This window comes from Pteropus medius, unplaced genomic scaffold, assembly GCF_902729225.1.
Source record: "Pteropus medius unplaced genomic scaffold, Ma_sr-lr_union100, whole genome shotgun sequence".
NCBI lineage: Eukaryota > Metazoa > Chordata > Mammalia > Chiroptera > Pteropodidae > Pteropus > Pteropus medius.
The window spans coordinates 554,351-575,315 of NW_024344240.1; the positions used below are offsets into that span (position 1 = coordinate 554,351).

Here is a 20,965-nt window from a genome sequence, read left to right on the forward strand (position 1 = left end):
ATGGACTTTTGGCTACAACTGACAGAAATCCACTCCAGCTGGCATAAGCAAAAGGAGGGAATTTATTAGGATGCTGGAGTGTCTTAAGGGAAGTGAGGCTTCACGAGGTGCTAGAGTCAGAATGCTGTAACAAACTAAGGCTGGTGCTCTCAGTTTCTCTTTCTTGGGCCTTTTCTCTTATCTCTGCTTCTCTCTCCTTATCTGCTTTATATTCCGTCTCTGCAGACCAGATTTTTCTCTCCTGTTCTTACTGCAGAAGAAAACTACCCCTAAAATATCAGGTGTGGCTTAAATTTACATTGAATGTACATGTCCCCCAGGTTCGAGGTAGGTAATAGAAACTAATTAGCATTTGATTTTCAATTTTAAATTCCTAGAAGAAAGAATTGTGTTGACTCAGCTTGAGGGTGGTATCTATTTTTATCTTTGTGTCAGGGTCACATAGTTCAAATAGGATTATAGGAACCTGCTCCTATAGATGGGAGAGGCAGTTCTGAGAGTGGGGAGCACAGACTTGGCAAGCATTGCACATGGTAGATGCAACAAAAGGAAAATTAGCACTTTTGAGAGGAATTAACATTTTTGAGCACCTACTGTGTTTTAGGTACTGTACTTCTACTTTGTACATATTAATAGCAACCATTTTTTTTTTTTTAAAAAACCAAACTTAAAAAAATATAACTGTTGGAAATGCCATACAAAGAACTTTTTCCCCTGAGCTATCTGAGAGTAAGTTGCTTACCCGATGCCCTATGCCTTGAATATTTCAGTGTGTATTTTCCACAAAGATGGTTTCCTTCATAATCACAATACAATCATTATCTACTATCATTACTAACCAGACTCCACTCAAGTTTCTCCAGTGACCCCAACAGCATCTTTATAGTGAAAGGATACAGCTCAGAATCATGCTTTTCATTTTGTTACCATGTGTCTTCAGTCTCCTTCATTTTGAATAGTTTCTCAATATTTCCTTGACTTCTGTGACTTTGATACTTTTAAATATTAAAGTCCAGCTATTTTCTAAAATGTCCCTCAGTTTGAGTTTCTCCGATGTTTCTTCATGACTGGATACAGGGGATGTATCTTTGCAGGAATATCACAGAAATGATGCTGTGTTCTTCTCAGCCTGTAAGTTGGCACATGTTTTCAACTTGTTCCATTACTAATGATGATCATTTAAGTTACTTTATTAAGATGATATCTGCCAGTCTTCTTCTCTGTAAAGTTACTCTTTCCCTTCTTTGCAATTAATAAGTAGTTTAAGGGGAGCAGTATTTTGAAAATATATAACTATCCTATTTCTCATCAAACTTTCAATATATTCATTATTTATTTTTTATCAGTATAGACTCTTGGTTTCCTGTTTTAGTTGATGAGATATACTCCCTTACTATCATTAATTGGATGCTCAAACTGTCCCTGATTTGGTAAGTGGCAGCCCATTCAGGCTGGCTTCTGTGTCTCTTTGACACATCTCCTTTGTTCTTTGATCACTTTTCTGCCTTCTGGAACATATCTCCAAGGAGCCTTGATTTTCTTTAGTGGAAAATGGAATTCAGAAGCCAAGAGTTGTGCACTAAACATATGCATTGCTGTTAGAGTATGGTTGCTCCTAGGCCTTCTCAGTGGACAGAGTTAAAGAATATGTATAAATATAATAATGTTTATACACCTACATACATTGCATCGAAATTTATTTTTATGTATCTGTATCTATATATCTCTTTATGTATATATGACCAGGGGTCCATACCAGAACACCAAATCCAGTCCAAAACTACCACAAAGTTCAATGTAATTTTCTCCCATTCCATATTGGTAGTTCCTTTCTCTGACAGTGAAAATACTGGCTTCTTTCTTCATTAATATGTTTACATATTTAATTAGTTCCCTTTTATGAACCAGCTTCCCATCTCCAACCCTATCCTCTGCCTTTGCAGATGCCCTCCTCTCCACTCGGGGCTCTGACTCCTCCTTCTGTTCTACCTCTTCTACATGGGCTTCCTCCTCACTAGTTTGGGCTTTGACTCCACATACCAGGACATTTAACTGCAAGAATGCTTTCCTCACCCCATTCAAGTTTGACTTCTCATTCTATACTGTCCCTCCTTGGGAAGAGTACTGGACAAGGAAATACAGCCCAGGTTCTGATTATTTCTGACACTGGCTAGCTCTGGGATTTTGGAAGAGCCACCCTGGCCTAAGTCTTATCATCTCTCATCTGGACTGTTGCCTGCCGACTGATCTCTACACATCTTTGGCCTCCCTCTAATCTGGCTTCTATACAAAATGTGATCAAGTCACTCCACTAAAGACCAAATTCCTAAAGCAACCTATGGGTCCAGGCTTTATGAATTCTCTCACCTTGTCTTGAATTCTTTTCTCTTTCCTTTTAGGTACACTGGCCTTCTCTCGTTTCTTCAGAAGCACTGTGATGCTTCCTTACTCTGGAAGGCTTTTCTCTAGCCACTATTCCAACTTCTCTCTTCCCCTTCACCTAACCAATGCTTATTCATCCTTCAGGTCTCAGCTCAAGAGTTACCACTCCATTGTCTAGAAGACTTTCCCAAGCACCCAGACTGGGTCGAGTCTCTCTTTATGTACCCAGTTAGAAACTTCTTCCTTTTTTCTAGGTACTTACTTCAATAATAATTATATATTCATTGATGAGATTGTTTGATTAAAGTCTCTCTCCTCCACTAGACTATAAGCTCAGGGAGAACTAAAACTGTATCTATTCTTACTCATCATAGTGTCTTCACGCCCAGAACAACTTAGGGCCCAGAAGGGACTCAAAAGCCCCTCTTATAATACCTGACACCTAGTGGGCATTCTGTAAGCACTTGTTGAATCCGAGTCCTCTTTACAGGATTGTTTTGAGGATTAAATGAATTTGTATGTAATGAACATGAAAGTGCTTTGCAAGCTAGAAAGTTCAGTCTAAATGGAAGGTTTCATTATAACTCCCACGGTCATTGATTTGAAACCTTGCCAACCTTTTTGAAAGTCTAAATAAATCACATCCCTGTACACATGCCTCTTTTTCCCATCTTACAGATTTCTGCAGACTGGAGTGGGAAAATAACAGGTATTCAGCCTTTTTTTTTTTTTAAGTAAAGCTTTGGAATTTTAATAACTAGAAATGATACTTTTAGTAACTCTTCAAAGAGGAGCCATCTTACTCATCTTCCCCCACTGTTGTCAGCACTTTGGAACTGGGAGAGCCTGGGTTCAGATTCCAACTCTTTCTTACTGGTTGGGTGATCCCAGGCATCAAGCTTTTTCTTACCTTAGGGCTTTCACATGTACCGTTCCTTCTGCCTGCTCTTTTCTCCCTTGTACATGTCTGGCTTCTTTTCAACTGTCAGGTATCTGCTTAAATGTCACCTTCTCAGAGAGGTGTTCCTTAATCATCCAATCAGAGTAGGTTTCTCCCTGCTTTTTTAAGATCACTGTGTTCTGTTCATTTCCTTCATAGCATTTCATTTTTTGTGTGTTTATTGTATGCCTACTTTACTTGGTTATAAGCTCCTTGAGGTCAGAGATCATGCCTGAGTACATACCAACATGTACTCAGTAAATTAGATGAATATATGGTTGAATGAATGAGTTTCCTCCTCTGTAAATTCCTCCTCAGATATTTATTTCACAGGGTTATTGGCAGACTTAAATCACAGATACCAATGGCCTAGCATAGTGTAGGGCAAAGAACAGGCCCTCAGGAAATACCGATTTCCTTTTCTTCTCTTGCATGCCCCACAGCCACACCTTTGAATCATCTGTGACTGCTTTATTCTGTGTTTCTTTATTTTCATCACCAAGTCCTGCAAAATCTTCCCCCATAATGTCTTTCAGATCTGCCACTAACCCAGTGTCAGCCTGTTGTTTCACCCTTCAGGCAAGTTCTACTGCTCCTTAATGGACTAACCTTTCTCTATCTACTCCACATACTATTACGATCACCCTTTAGATAATCTCACTTCCTTAGGCAGCTTTATATCTCTACTACCTCCACTCCATCCCTATGCCTCTCCAGGTAAGCACTCTGCATAAGAGGGCATACCTGAATGTGCCCACTCATTAGTCACAATCTTAGTTCTGACCTGCTTATAACAGCCCATTTCTCTCACCTCACTGTATCCCATTCTCTGAATTTGCAGCCTCATAGTTTTTTTTCTCCCAGGCATACCTTTTCCTTTGGGATTGATGCTTGTTTAGACACTAGTAAGGCTTGGCCTTGGAGCCATCCTTCTTTGGTATTGCCTCCTTGAATGAGAACTGGACAAAGAAAATTTAAAATTTCTAGTCTTTGTCAATACCCTCTACCAATTTTTTTCTCTATCTAAACAATCTTAGCTAAGAGTCATTTTCTTCTTTAAATTTGAGAGGACCTCAGTCTATAGCTCTTATTTTATAACAAAACCTACATGGAAGATGCGACTTGCCATGAGCCAGGTCAGGGGTATAGGCTTCTTGCTTTAATCTAGAATCTTCCCACATTAGTTTCCCATGTTAGTTTGAGCTTCAGTCAAGCAAATTTACTTACTTCCTCTTGTAGATGGTTCTTCATCTCTCCTTTACTTCAGTGACAGATCATTACAACTAAAATAAAATAATGGTTTTTTTTTTTTTTAACTAGGCCTGGGAGGAAGGACAAAGAACAGAAAATTGATTCACTAGGGGTTCATGTCCTCATCTTCTAACCCTTTCTTGGTGCCATTTCTGCTGCAGCATCCATCACATGAAATACTTCACACACACAGCGTGCCTCTGGCTCTGCAGAAGCCTGTCAGTAGTTTTCTGTTCAGTTCTGACAAGCTCCCTAAGAGGCAAGCAGGGATGCAGGCAATTGTTATGTATTTTTACAGCTAAACAAAAAGTTTTAAGTGTCATGAGTATAAGAATATTAGAAATAAAGGTGACTTTTGCTTAATAACTGTGCGTTGTCCATTATAGCTCCTAAACGTCTTTTCGTATCTACTCTATCTTCAGTCACTGCCTTGGTTCAGGCTCTTATCAGTGCTTCACTATTTCAAAAGTCTTTTGGTGAAGCTTCCACTTTTCTTCCTTCTCTCTGGTCTCTGCTCCACATTGGCTCTAGACGAGCCTTCTAAATCTAAATCTAATTCTCTCTTTCATTCTGAAAATCCTTTAATTTTTATCCACATGCATCAAGCTCTTTGGCATGACATACTAAGCCATTGATAATCTGTCCCCTGCCTACCTCTTTATCCTCACTTCCTGCCACTCTGTCTCTCACATTTTGTGTTCCAGCATCACAGACTAATTGATATATAGTTCTCTGAATATGGCATACTATTTCATAGCTTCATGATTTTGCATGTGTTACCTCTGCCTAGGATGCTGTCTCCCTCATCTATCTGGAAAACTTCTATTTTTCTCAAAACCCAGCTCAGACTTTCCTGATTGTCTTATCTCCACTGCCATAACAAATATCATAGACTGGATGGTTTAAGCAACAAACATTTATTTCTCACAGTTCTAAAGGCTGAAAGTCCAAGATCAAGTTACTAGCGGATTTGGTGTCTGGTGAGGGCCTATTTACTGTCTTGTAGATAGCAGGCTTCCTGCTATATTTTCACACGGCCAAGAGAGATCATCTCTTGTGTGTCTTCTTATACAGGCACTAATCCCAGTAATACGGTGTCCACTCTCATGACCTATTACCTCCCAAAGGCCCTACCTCCAAATACCATCACTTTGGGGATTGTTGTAACATATGAATTTTGGAGGAAACAACATTCAGTCCAAAGTACTGACCATACCTCTTCCCACTCCATTGTTTTTGTCCACCTCACCCATAGAATGAAACACTCTCTGTCACTTCCAAATCTTATGATTTCACTATTGTTGCACTCATACTATGTTATGAATATATTTGTTTTCATGTCACATATTCATTCCCCCAACCCAACTATAAATTTTTCAAGGATAATGGCTTTGATTCATCTTTTAGTCCTATCATTCAACACAATGCCTGGTACATAAATATACATGTATATTTAAGTTGCGATACAATTTGCATACCACATAATTCTCCCTTTTAAAGTACAGTTCAATGGTTTTAGTAAATTCAGAAAATTGTGCAACTATAACTATGTTTAATTCCAGAACATTTTAGTTACCCCAAAATGGAACCCCATACCCATATTAGCAGTCACATCCCATTTCCCCATACGCACAGTCCTTGGCCACCACCAATCTATGTTCTGTCTTCATGGATTTGCCTCTTCTGGACATTTCATATAAATAGAATCACACAGTATGTGGACTTTTGTGTCTGGCTTTTTTCACTTAGCAATGTGTTTTCAATGTTCATCATGTTATAGTGTGTATCAGTACTTCATACCTTTCCATAACTGAATAATATTCCACTCATGGATATAGATAGACCACATTTTACATATCTACTCATCACTTGATGGACATTTGTTTTTATTTTTTTGACTATTATTATTAGGCTGCTATGAACATTTATGTATGAGTTTTTGTGTGTCAATCAATGTTTGAGTCAATGAATAAATGAGTAAATGTATGGTGACATATTTCATTATGTATTCTCTGGCCAGGGTATGAATTATAAACCTCTTTCCTTCTTTTGGGCAGGTCTGGGCCACATTGTCCAGGCTGAGGAGTATCTATCCCAAGCCCAGTGGACAGTCCTCAAATCAACTGAATGTTCTTATGCCACCCACTCTTTACTGCATCGGAACCTGGGACTTCTCTGTATGGCTAAGGAAAACTACGAGGAAGCCCGTTATCATCTGGCCAACGATGTAAACAAGCTAAATTATAACACTTAAATGTTTATTCTTATACTTGTGACTCTGTTTAGTTGTTGTTGTTGTTTTTAACTGAGCATTTCTCTCAATTACTTTCTGTTTACAACTGACTGGTGGGATATTAGCAAGAACACAATTCTAACAACCTGAGTTCAAGCCTTTCCACTTCCTGGCTGTGCGGCCTCGGCCAGGTCACATCATTTCTCCAAGCTTCCACTGTTCTGAGGAAGCAGAACAGTGTGCTGTTAAGAGAAGGGCTTTACTTCTAGTTCTATTTCTGTAGTTTCATCAGCCATATATTCTTTGACAATTATTTAACCTATTTCATCACCTGTAAGACAGAAATCATAAAATTATCTCTGCCTCATTGGGTCATTGCAGAGATAAATAATAGGACAATATTAGCTATTATTTTTATAAATAACATCAATGTGTCCACTTTGGAGTGTAGTTATTAAATTTAAATGAGCTGGTGGTGTATGAAAGTTCTTTATAAGCTATAAAACTCTGTGCAAATATTAGATAGGATGATGAGAGTAATGATTGAGCTGTTCTTCCAAAATTTATGAGGTTTCTATTAGGATTTCAGTATTAGGCAATATTACTAAAGAGAAGAGAAATCTGAATGAAGTTAAGGGTCAGACTGAAGTCTCTAGGCAGGTTGGTTCTCTCTTCAGCCTCTGCATTGGGCAACCCTCCCTCTGGTTGGTGGCCACTTGCACAATGCCCATAAATCCATTGGGAACATTTTTTGTGCTGATTAGTCTCCATATCCCCTTATGCCAAATCCATTCTCTGCCCTACTCTGCCCTGGGAGGCTGACCTCTGTGCGCAATACAACCTGGACTTTATTGCTCTCTGGCTTTGGTTGAGTATGGAAAGTGAGAGGAGTGGCAGAGGACTGAGGTTGAGAGGAGAAAGAGATTGGGACATTTACTCTCTCTGCTGCCTTTCTGCCCCACCCCAGTTCCGGCAGGGGCAGTGTTCCTCCATGACCACAGCTCCTGTCAGGAAGCCTTCTTCCGTAGCTGCAGCTCTTGCTAGATCCTGGTAACCCTGCTTTATCCCCTTGCTTTTTCAGGAGTCGGGATGGTAATAACTTCTTGCTGTCGATAATCCCTAGTGGTTCACTAGCTCTTGTTGGTTCCTTAACCTTTCTGCATCTCTGTGAATAATTATTTCATTAAGCTATCTTCAGGAAATAATTTTGAGGGGACCATCTACTTCCACCTTGGAGCCTGACTAATACACTTCTTCATCTGTTTCTTTACACAAATATACTCTACACCCTCTGACAAATTAGGCAGAGACTCATTCTGTCTTGAGCTGAGTCACGATGTTAAGAATTAAACCAAGCTCAGCTCTTCTGTAAGTGGCCTGAGGTGACCTCCAAAAATGGTTTGTTATTTACTTGACCCAGAAAAACCCCACAAACTCATGCAAATCAAGAGGTTCAAATCTCCGTGTTCACTTTAAGAACACCCGTGAAACTGCCTAGGCCATTCAACATATGCATATCCGAAAAGCCATCAAGTATCTGAAGGACGTCATTTTACAGAAGCAGTGTGTGCCATTCCATTGTTACAATGGTGGAGTTGGTAGGTGTGCCCATGCCAAACAATGGGGCTGGACACAGGGTCTGTGGCCTAAAAAGAGTGCTGAATTTTTGCTGCACATGATTAAAAATGCAGAGAGTAATGCTGACCTTAAAGATTTAGATGTAGACTCTCTGGTCATTGGGCACATCCAGGTGAACAAAGCTCCCCAAATGCGGCGCAGAACTTAGAAAGCTCATGGACTGATTTACCCCAACCTGAGCTCTCCCTGCCATGCTGAGATGATCCTTACTGAAAAAGAGCAGATTGTTCCTAAACCAGAAGAGGAAGTTGCACAGAAGAAAAAGATATCCCAGAAGAAACTGAAGAAGGGAAACTTATGGCCTGGGAGTAAATTTAGCATCAAATAAATGCTAATAAAAGTAAAAAAAAAAAAAGAAGAAGAAGAAGAAGAAGAAAAAATAGACCAAGCTCAGATTACTCAGCCTAGGTTTGAAAAAAAGGACATAAATGTCTAACCACTGTGCTGTATACCTGAAATTAATATTGACTGTCAACTGTAATTGAAAATTTAAAAAAATTTAAAAAACAACCATGGCTTTATTGACACATACCAAAAAATTCACCCACTCTAGGTGTACAACTCAATGATTTGTAGCAAACTTATAATAGAGTTGTGAAGCCATCAGCACAATCCAGTTTTAGAACATTTTCATCACCTTGAAGGGATCCCTCACATCCATTTGCAGTCATTTCTCATTCTCATACCCTCTAGATTTGCCTTCTCTGGACATTTACTATAAACAGAATAATATGTCGTCTTCTGCATCTGACTTCTTTCACGTAGCAAAATTATTGTGAGATTCATCCGTGTTGTTGTGTGTATCAATACTTCATTCCTTTTGTTGCTGAGTAGTAGTTCATCATATTAATATACCATGATATGTTTATCCATTCATCAGCTGATGGACATTTGGGTTGTTTCCACTTTTTGGCTATTATGAATAATGTTGCTATGAACATTTGTATACAAGTATTTGTGTGGATGTTTTTATTTCTCTTGGACATATACCAAATAATGGAATTGCTGTGTCATATAGTAACTTCTTGAGAACTGCCAAACTCTTTTTCCACAGAGGCTGTATCATTTTACATTCCTTCCAACGATGTACGAGGATTCCGTTTTCTCCACATCCTTGACAATACTTGTTATAGTCTGCCTTTTTGATTAGAGCCATTCTAGTGTGTGTGAAGTGGTATCTCATTATGATTTTATTTTGCATTTTCTTAATGACAAAAAATGTTAAGCATCATTTTATGTACTTATTAGTTATTGGTATGCATTCTTGGAGATACGTCTATTCAGATCCTTCGCTTATTTTTTAATTGGGCTGTTGTAAAAGTTCTCTGTATATTCTGGATACAAGTCTTTTATGGGATATATGATTTACAAAGAGAGTTCAAGCACTTTCCTTCTTCCTTTTGCTATAGATTTATTTTGCCAGTTGTGCATTTGGAACAGAAGACATCAGGACCTCAGGAGGCTACTTCCATCTGGCTAATATCTTCTATGGTCTTAATAAGTTGGACCTGGCAGACACGCTGTACACCAAGGTGAGCTGGAGAATATCAGAGCTGAGCCTTGACACAGGCCTTGTCTCACAGCTGGTGTCGATTCATTCATGAGAAATTTGAGGCATTGAGAGATGAAGTGACTTGCCCAAGTTCACACAGGCTGATACATGATACATTCCACTTTTCTCTCCTGTTTCTCTACTACCAAAATAGGTTAGTCCTTAGCATCCATGGAGCAATTAACAAATAATAAGTGATGGGTCAAATGCTCCAAATAGACTGCCATATATATATATATGCTCTGTCATATCCACAGGACCAAGCTAATATGGGCATATTGAGGTGTGTGATAGAGAAGATGAGATTTTTAAGGGAAAATTATTGTTGAAAGGTCATACGAAGGGAACAAAGAACATGAAAGGACTTTGAAATTTCCAATTTTGTATGTAAAAGATTTTAAACTATTTCCAGTATATTGGTTATGTTCATACGGTAACACCTCACTTAGCAAGCAACTATTTCTGTGTGTGATATAGGCTCTCATGCTGTGACTGTTTATTCGTATTTTAGACCCACTTGTGAGGAGAAGGCACTGTGGTGTAGCTGAAAAGAAATGAGCTTCAGAGTCAAACAGATTTGAATTTAATTCCTGGCTGTGCCACATAGCAGCTCTTACAAAAGTCAAGTGCGATCTTAACTTTTCTGAGCTTCAATTTATCTTTCTGTAAAATGGCAATAAGAAGACTATGACCTCAATGGGGATGTTGTGAGGATGTAAAGGTTTAGTTGTATGTGCTCAAACAAATGGTAGCCATTGTTATTAAACCCCACCAGGGTTGTCCCCAGGTCAGCTTGCCACATGCCCTTTGTAGCTCAACGCTTGTCACACTCACTTTAGCCAGGCCTGTGTGGGCTCCTAAGGCTACCTCTGCCTCCAGACACAGTGAGAATGGGAGTCTGAAGACTGTCAGGAAACCTGGCCAGAGGCGCTGCCCTCCAAGCTGGCTGGCCCGATGGCTAAGGTCTGGCCTGCTTGTCTGATCGTATTTTCTTTCTCAACAGGTCTCTGAGATCTGGAATAAATATTTGAATGATCACTATCAAGTCCTCTCTCAGGCTCGCATCCAACAAATAGATTTACTGGGCAAACGATTTGAAGCTGACACCGGCTTGGGTAAGTGGCAGTTCATCCTGGGAAGCAGAGCAGTGACTTCATCCCTCCTAATCCACAGGCTTTGCCCTGAAGAGGGAGAGCTGTTGTCATGGTACACATTAGTGCCATCTTCCTTGTATTGTTGATGGAGAAACTGAGACAGAGGATTGAAGAGATTTTAGCAGAATTCAGATCCCCAGCATCATAAAGACAGCTTTTTAGGGAATTAATAAAGAACAGATTTGGAAGAAAAAGGCCCTGTTAGAGCATACTGTGATTTCTGTAGAGCATCCATTTCTTATGTGTTATTCCTCTATGGTACATAATCCAAAGTAGACTTGTCGCAAAAGTCACATTGCTCAATTGTTCTGGTGCTTTATCCTCTTCCATTTCTGGACAGTGAGCTTCTCAGTGGCAGCACTGCATCTGATTCATTTCTCCATCCCCAGGCTCAGTCAAGGTCTGAGTGTTGAGTAGCACTGTACGGCATTCCCTCTGAGATAATAAAAAGACAGAGGATCTAGTTTGTGCTCAAAAAAGACATACAGTGTAGTTGGTGAGGCAGAACCTATATGAATTACCACAAGAAAATTTCTATGAGTACAAATTATATTTCAAGAGAAGCCTCAGAATGAGGTGAGGATGATGTTGAAGAGGAAAGACTTCTTACAGGAGATGTTTTGAGCTAAGGCTTAAAATATTAATAACTTTATTGAGTTTTCATTATAAAAGTGGTTCATGTTAAAGCAGAAAACTTGGAAATCATAGATAACTAAAAATAGTCAATCTTAACATTATAGTGTATATCCCTTCTGTCTTCTCTAAGCTTAACATAGCACGTCCTCAACGTCGTTGGTAGTTCTTGGAAACTGAATTTAAGCGAAATGATGTATAACGATACCATTTTTACCATAGGCTTATTGACATAAACAGGAGTTAAATTTCTAAGGTATATTTCTGGTAACAAAAAGATCACCAAACTTCTAAATAAGGACCGAAAGCACTTCTAATATTAAACACTGAAGTAAATGTAAGCTATACATATATTTAAGAAATATTAATAAAAACAGATAAGATAATTCTTTTCCAACCTGCTTATTCCAATTCAGGGTCGCAGGTGACTGAAGCCTATCCTAGCAGCTCAGGGCAACAGGTGGGCACCCACTGCAGACAGGACACCCTTCCATTGCAGGACCACTCACACCCCACACTCATTCAGACTGGGACAATTTAAACACGCCGTTCACCTAATGTGCACATCTTTGGGATATGGGAGGAAAAACAGAGGACCAGGAGAAAACCTATGCAGATATGGGAGCACATGCAAACTCCACACAGACAGTGGCCCCAGCTGGGAATCGATTTTTTCTTTCCTCATCAACGATATAATGAAATGATGTTGAACAAAATAATGTTATTCAAAGAATTACTGAACTTAAAAAGTACTTTTAAGTATCTGGCCCATAATAACTCATAATAAGTCAATACATGGTAACAAAAGTAGAACCAAAAACTGCTGGGGAAAATTGTAAACAGCTTCCTTGGAGGAAGCAGAAAGGCTGTTGCTTAAGCATCTTTGTATTTGGGGGAGAAGAATTAAGGTGCTGCAAGAAGCCCCCGCTCCCTCCTCTTGCTATAGAGTGGAAGCTGAGTTGGGCCCAGGGAATCCCGCTATGAAAAATCCACTGTATTTGAGAGCCTTAAGAGCTAATTCAGGACTCTGAACGAGAGAAACCTTAGCAACCTTGGGACCTGTAGGAATGAGCATTTTCTTAGGTTACTCTGATAATGACATGCTGGGCAAAGCTAGGGAGCTGCCTGAAACTGCAGCTTCCTGCTCTGCACATGGCAGCAGCCCTCCAGCTGAAAAACTTGCTGCGGTTTGTGCTGCCTCCCCACTCCCTGCCCCCTGCCATGTCCCTGTGAGGAGGCTTCAGGAGGCCAGGTGCCCTCACAGCTCAGTGCTTATAGAGGAGAGTAGACGCAGCTGCCCTCCGCCCACTGCCAGCCTGTTTCTTCTTTCCTCTGTTTCCACTGCAGATGAAGCCCAGGAAGCAGAAGCCATTCGGATCCTGACTTCAGTCTTGAACATTCGAGAATCCACATCTGACAAAGCCCCCCGAAAAACTATCTTTGTTCTGAAAATCCTGGTCATGCTTTACTACCTGATGATGAATTATTCAAAGGCAAGTTTCCCTAGAAAAGCAGCATGTCTAAAATGGAGGTAGAAATTCCTTTAGTTGAATTCAGCTGTGTATTGCCCAATTGCCCTCGAGTAAGCCCTCACTCCAAAAAAATCCAGGTGCTTATGACATTTTCTGTTGAGTTCTGCCTGTATAATGGAAACTGGATTCCTTTCTTCCCTCACGGGGGCCTTCAAAGGGTTGCATCGGTAAACTGAGGCTGGGGCAGTGCTAGAAAGCCTGCAGGGCAGGAGGGCTCTGGGGAGTCCTTGGAGGAATGGAGGAGTAGCTCTAATTACACTCAGTGTGTTCCCTATTGCTGGAGGGATCCAGGCAGAAATGGATCACCATGAAATAATTTAAAAGGTAATCATTTTTGAGTGGATACTACATGTCAGTCATTAGCCTTTACATGAATATCATATTTAATTCTCATACCAACCTTATAAAGTAGCTGTTTTATTATTCCCACTTAACAGGTAAGGAAACTGAGGCACAGAGAGGGTCTATTATTTGCCCAATTTCTTACAGACAATAAGTGGCAAATCTCAGGTTTATTGATTTATTGATTAACTGATTCACTCATTCATTCATTCAAATATTTATTGAGCATATGACATTTGCTATTCTAGGGACTGGAGATACAGTGGTGAACTACCAGATAAGTTCCCTGTCTCCATGGGACTTAGGTTTTTTGGAGGAGGGGAACTCACAATAAACAAATAAACATATAAATGTGTAATAGAATTTCAGATAGCAAAAAGTGCTACAGGGAAAAATAAAGCAAGCAAGGAGAGAGGGAGGGAGGGCTGGTTGGAAAATTTCAGATTCATTTTCCCTCTCCCTTCTTCCTTTCTTTTCTTCAACAAACTTTTACCAAACACCTGTGTACCGGTAGCTCCTGGAGGAGCTTACAGTCAAAGGGTCATGATAGAGGTGACAGCAAAACCCAAGGCATGTGGGAGCACAAAGGAGGGACACCAACTCTATCTGGGGTAGGGGTAAGAGTGGTTAGAGAACAGGGCAACATTTCCATTGAATTTCCAAGTTTACATTGGGAAAAAGCCTCCCTTCTATAGTTGTGTCCAGTTCTCCACTGTATACTCAAGGAAGTCATTACTCCAAGGTGCATTAAAGATGTTAGATCTGTGAGAGGTTCTTAGAAAAAAGGGACACATACATCTGTCCACTCAAGATTGGCTCATTTCCTTCAGGTCTTAATTCAGTTTTCACTGAAGCTTTTCCTGACCCCCTCTCTAAAACTGTAAAACCCTCTACCACCACTGATACTTCCTATCCTTGTTTCCTGCTTTTTTTTTCCTTAGCATGTATCACTAAGACATGATTGTGTTTTACTTATTTGTCTTGTTTATTGCCTCTCTCCTCTACTGTATTGTAAGTTCCACAGGGGCAGGAATTTCAGCCTGTAGTCACAGTACATGGAACACAGTAACCATTCAATAAATATTTATAGGAAGAAAGAAGAAGGGATGGAAGGTGGGAGGGAGGGAAGAGAAAGCCAGAGTCTGTGCCAAAATGTCCTGTGAAGCCTCTGTCCAAGTCAAGACTCTAGGCTACATGGCCCCCAGGATGACAATTTACTTCCGTTACCTATCATCTCTGTGCCTCCCAATGTTGGTTCGAAGGGCCCTGATTAAGATCCTACAAAGACCTCACTTTGCTAAGAAGGTGTACTTAGTCTGTTAAGCCAAGTGGGTTTTTTTCTGGTGCCCCCCGTCCCACCCAACACATGTGTGGCTAACCGTAGGGATCCTAGTGGGTGTCCACAAGTTTCTGACAAGACCTTAGTGGCGGTGTGAGAAGCTAATGGGTCTTTTCCTGTATTTCTGGGATTGAGCACCAATGGGGCTTCCCAATGTAATGCTTTCCTGTGACAACTTCCTTTTGTCACTACAATTTTATTCCAGGCACAAGAATATGCCATGAGAGCCTTCAATCTAGCCAAAGAACAACAGCTCAGTGACCATGAACAAAACACCATTCAAGAATTACTCAATCTCATCTTGGCTGAAGAAGGTTATCCCATTATTTAGTGACCCATGAGTTCTGCGTCAGGGCCTATGCAAGGGACTGTTGAATGTCTTATATATTCCAGCCTTGCACAACTGCTCTGAGGTACTACAAATTGCTGAAGTTCTCACCCTCTTCCCCTGTGATTGCACACATAGTTGTGTGTTTTTATTCTTGCACAGAATATGTGAGGGAATAGAGAGCTTGAGGCATAAAATAAGTAAAACCTGTTTATCATGACCTTTGCACTTGGTTTATATAACTTTGTATGACAGTAATGTGCTGTCAGCTCACTAATATGGTATTTGTAATTAAACTACAAATAGTTTGTCATATTTCCCAGAAGTTTCTCAGTACATGTTTCATAGATCTTTGCCCCAAAAGGGGATGGAGATAGAGCTATATTGGAGCAAAGTTTCCCTATTCTACTGGAATTAAGTTAGCATTAATCTGAGGTAGATTGTGATTAAAATATCCATTATAATTTCTAGAGTAATCACTAAGAAAATTACCACTCTAAGAATAGTTAAAAGTCAACAAAGGAATTAAAATAGTATACTAGGAAAGATACACTTAATGCAAACGAAGACAGTAAAGGAGGAAGAGAGGGACAAAAAGGACATGAGATATGCAGAAAACTAATAACAAAATGCAGACATAAATCATAGATCTCTGCCACAGCAGACCCCTGGACCTTGCAGGGAGCCCCAGTATGCATTGGCTGAGATCGTGTTCCAGATTGGTGTCTTTCTCTTCTTAGACAGTGATTTGAAGTGGATGTAAGCCATCTACGCTGTAGAAGAAGTACACTGAAAAGGCCCCTGTGATGTAGGGGACAGAGTACAAGCCTTAGAGTCAGATATGCCTGGGTTCAAATCCGGCTTTCTTACTTAATAACTTTGTGACCTTGATCCCCCCCATAACCTCATTCATTATTGTTGTAAAATGGCCCAGATGTGGCCATGGCTGTATCAACTTGTCCCATAGAAGACTGTGGTCATTTAGCATCTCCTTTTTTAATCCAGACCTGCCAAGCAGCCTGCGCATTAGCACACTCTGCTTCCTGTGTAGATCTGCACCCAGGGAAAGGATATGCAAGTCAAAGACCTGTTGGAGAGTTTTATGTTCCTCCTTGTAAATTAATTCATTCAGATACACATAATAAAAACAGGTCAGATGGGCCACCCTGCCCCTACAGGTCTGGGCAAAATCTGCTGGGAACCCCTTTCCATACCTTTGGGCATTCTTATGCTTTTCTAAGATGCCTACGAAGTCCCAGGGCCTTACTTTTCTACCAGCCATCTCTCACTCCAGTTTTCAGCTTCAATTGCATTCTCATTCTCTGCTGCTCTCTTGTAGTTGTTTTCTTATCTCTTTAGGGACACAACCCCTTCTTTTTGATTCCCACTCCTTAGCTAACCTTAATATGAGTTAGATGTATAGTGAAGATTTTGTAGGGTGGGGGGTGAGGAGGAGGATCAACAACTCTTAGCAGATAATTAAAAAAATGTATTAGAACGTCTTTATTCTAAAAAAAGTCCTTTAAAGTCTATTTCATTAAACTCTAGTTCTCTCCATTGCCATGTTCGTTGCCCCTTTCTCTGTCCCCACTCCATTATCTACTCTCTGTTCTCTCTACCCTTAAATTTTTGTTTATGAATTCTTCCCCATTGAGTATATTTATAAAATTATTGTTTAAATTAAATTGTTTAAATTTATTATTTCTATTGATTGATTCCCCTTTTGATTATGGGCCATATTTTTCTACTTTTCAACATGTCTTAGTAATTTAATGTTCAGTCTTTCTGCTTTCCTTTTTCTTTTTTTAATTTTTCCATAGGTTTATTGGATATTTATTTTCTGTTGTGTGTGTGTGTGTATTGCCTGTTTATGTCCTTTGCTCAACTTTTTTTTTTTTAAGTGAGGCAACCCTTGGTTAACCTCACAGATTGCAAGGACCCTGTCAGTTTACAATCTCTTATTTTTTTATTTTTTACACCTACAGCACCTGGTCTTCCTAAGTGGTCTCCCATCCAAGTACTAACCAGGCCCGACCCTGCTTAGCTCCTAAGATCAGATGGGATTGGGCTTGTTCAGGGTAGCATGGCTGTAGACTCCTTCTGCTTTTCTAACACTTGCATATAAGGCTATAAATTTTTCTCTAAGTACTGCTTTAGATGATCCCACATATTTTAAACTGCAATATTTTAATTGTCATGTTTTCTAAATATTTCTTAATTTTGTATGACTCATGAGTTATTCAGAGGTATAATTCTTAATTTTTTAAAAAAGATGACTCTAATTACTACTTTGTTGTTGATTTTTAGCTTAAGTATATTGAGGTCATAAAATATGTACAATTTAGACTGTTAGAAGTTGGTTGAGATTTGCTTTATGGCCCAGGATATGGTCAATATTTAGAAATGTTCTGCACAGGTTAGAAAAGAATGGAGTTATTGGGCACAGTGTTCTGTATATATCCTTAAGGTCAAATTGATCATATTTCCAAATCTTGCATATCCTTGCTACATTTTTTGGTTTATATCTGAGAGAGATATATAAAATCCATCCAATATGTAGTTCTATCCATTTTTGCTTTATATATTTTGAGGCTTTGTTATTAGGCAAGTACAAATTCAAGTATTATATTTTCCTGGTGAATTAAATCTTTTTATTTTGTATTATGAAGTGATTCTAAAGAGAATAACTTTATCTCTAGTAATGCTTTTGACCATAGAGTCTATTTTGGTCTCATAGTAACATAGTTAAACCTCTTTCCTTTAGGGCTGGATTAGTTGTTACTAGCGAAACACCTCTGCTTCAGCATTTACCTCTGCTTTAAAGGGGAAGCTAGGAACTACAATTCCCAGTATCTCTTTCCTTTTATGATTCTCAATTAAATTCAACCAGTGATGGGCAACTGCACAAGATTTGGAAGCTGGATGAGAAGGATCAGCCATTAATCTTTCTGAGAATCACCCACTGTTACTTTCCTGAAAGCAGATTTCCTGTGAAAGCAGCCTGCTGACTTTTTGCTCCCTGATCTTTATCACCCAGTCATTTCAAAAATTGTGTAAGCTTCCAATTCCCTGTATCAAATAATCTCTTTACTCAAAATGCCTACAGAGGCTTCTGTTTTCCCGACTAAGCCATGACTAAACACTCGATGTCTCTTCTCGCAACCTTTTACTTTCAAACAATCTGTATCCTTATGTTTTGGATGTATCTTTTATAAAAATAATCAGACATTTTTCTATCTGTAATTTTTAAAGAATCATTTAGTCCATTTATATTTTATTTATATGCTATATTTTGAGGGTTAAATTTATGATCTCATTTTGTGCCTTCTATTTGTTCTGCATATTTTATTCCCCTCTTTCTTTCTTTTGGATTGATTATGTATTTTTTCTCATTTCATTTTCTCCCCACTTCTGCTAGATTATGTACTGTGTTTCTATTCTTTCAATGATTACCCCAGAAATTCAAATATCCATTTCTAACTTCTCAAATTCTGGTTATTTAGGACGTTTACCTGCATCCTGGACATACAAGTTCTTTAAAATCTCTTAACTCCATTTACTTCCCCTTAACTTACATATTATTACTGTTATTTATTTTAAATATAACTTAAACCCACAAGTCATAATTATTATTATTTTATAAAGTCATCATATTCTTTCTTGCTTTTCACACCTTCTATCTGGGCTTATATTACTGATAAATCCTTTAATATTTTCTACAGTGAGGGTTTGTTTATGGTAAATTCTCAGATTTTCCTTCTTTCATTAATCTCAAAATGTTTCATGTTGACCTGATTTTTTTGACTCTTCAATGAAAATGTATTTCGTTTTCATACATAATATAGTGATGCAGGACATAATCTCAATTCCGAAGATCTCTGAAATGTGATTTACTTGACTGAAAAAGGTATACACCAGGTTGAAGAGAACCAGGAGCTCTATGGAGATACTGGTACTCACATCTTTCCTAAGCATCTTAATCAGAATTTGTCAGTGTGGAGCTGAGGGATCATCCCCGAAAGGCCTGGCTAAATATTTTCTACTAGCAAGTACATAGGCACTGTTATAAATTATATCATGTTGTCTATGAACTTTTATTTAACAAAAATTCACTTTGAGTTGTTCTGCATTCCCACTATATAACATTTTATCACGACACAGTTACAGACCTGTGTTGTGCCATAGGTCCTCAGGTGACCAAGATCAGAACCAAACTACTCTATCTCCAGTAGGTCCCACTATAGATACATATGATGCAGGTGAGGTGTTCCTATATTCATGTTGGCTCTATGAAATATGCCATCTCTCAAAAGCAACAGGTCGCACAAAATGAACATTTGGCAAAGTAAGGGCTTCAAGAAAGATAATGAAGCATTATTTAAATGACAGGCCATGTTAACATTTTGTTTAATAGAAAAAGTATGTCTTTGCTAATGTTCACCAAGATTGATGACAATGTGATGGAGATAAATATTTATATATGTGCATACACAAACCCTGTTTCAATGGTTAATACTTAAACAGAGCAGTTGTTAAAAGCAATAAGCAAGGGTTACTATTGAGACCAGGATATAAAACCAAGATTATATATTATAAGTATTGTCCCTTGCTTGCAAACCTTTGTAAGATCATAGATCTCTCAGAACATGTTAATGAACAAAAACTTTTTTCAATGGAAAAAGATCATTAAAAGTTTGAAAGTCAAGTTTCACCACAACAAACGAAATTGGATATAGGAAATGAGGAAAATAGCAGACAAAAATTACTACTGGATTTTTTTTCTGGTTCGAGCAAGTGGTTGGCATTGTGCACTCAGGTGAGGAGACCCTGGAAGAGGAGCGAGTTTGTGGCGGAGAGATAAGAACATGGATTCAGAATGGGGCATGGGAAGTTTGAGATATTTATGAGACATTCGAGAAGAGATGAAAAGGTAGGCAACTGGACATGCAATCTGACATTAAGAAAAGAAGCCGGGATTTGAGAGATAAATTGGAGAGTATCATGTAGATGGTAATTAATACTACGGAAATGGAAATACTTGCCTAAGAAAAACAAGAGAGCTTAAGGATATGCCCTGAAACTGAATGGTTAGTGGAGAAGAGATGAACCCAGCAGACATAATTTTAGGTTTATTTAGACTTGTCATACAAAGAATTCCCATATATCTTTCACCCAAATTCTCCAAATGTTAACATTTTACCACAATTGCTTTATCATTTTCTCTTTATGGATACCCATTATTTTGAACCATTCGAAAATAAGTTGCATACATTTGGTTCCTCTATCCTTCAATATTTAATATGTATTTTCTAAAAACTAGGACATTCTCTTATATATTCTCATCAGTACAATCAAAACCTGAAAAATTTTTTTTAAAAACCCTGAAAATTAACATTGATATGATACTACTGGACTATAAAATACAGACCTTATTCAGATTTTACCAATTGTCTTAATAATGTTCTTTATAGCAAAAGAAAATCCCTGAGCAAGCAGAGCATTTAGTTGCCATGTCCCTTTAGTCAGGGGAGCGCCTTTAGGTGTGACACAATGTGCTGTTATTCAAACATTCTCTGACTTACGTCAGGAGAAATTCTCTGACTTACGCCACAGTTGTCTAGAATGAAGAAGCCAAGGCCCT

The 20,965-nt window shown here is 38.8% G+C and overlaps 1 protein-coding gene and 2 pseudogenes across 3 annotated transcripts in view; 2 read left to right on the forward strand and 1 right to left on the reverse strand.

Annotated features, from left to right (window-relative positions):
• The window catches only part of ZMYND12 (zinc finger MYND-type containing 12), a 38,040-nt gene extending 17,343 nt beyond the window's left edge, over positions 1–20,697 (forward strand). Inside the window, exons 4-8 of one of the 3 annotated variants that reach the window (XM_039868828.1) lie at positions 6,631–6,800; positions 9,854–9,976; positions 11,000–11,111; positions 13,131–13,276; positions 15,202–17,009. In XM_039868828.1, coding sequence (XP_039724762.1) covers positions 6,631–6,800; positions 9,854–9,976; positions 11,000–11,111; positions 13,131–13,276; positions 15,202–15,327 — 677 coding nt within the window. In that variant the 3' untranslated portion in view covers positions 15,328–17,009. Of the gene's footprint in view, positions 1–6,630; positions 6,801–9,853; positions 9,977–10,999; positions 11,112–13,130; positions 13,277–15,201; positions 17,010–18,088 lie in introns of those variants that run through there. The other 2 variants (XM_039868827.1, XM_039868826.1) reach the window with 2 other exon arrangements.
• LOC120607198 (60S ribosomal protein L17-like) lies at positions 6,844–8,772 on the forward strand (annotated as a pseudogene).
• LOC120607644 (uncharacterized) lies at positions 17,301–17,419 on the reverse strand (annotated as a pseudogene).
• Positions 20,698–20,965: the final 268 nt, after the last annotated feature.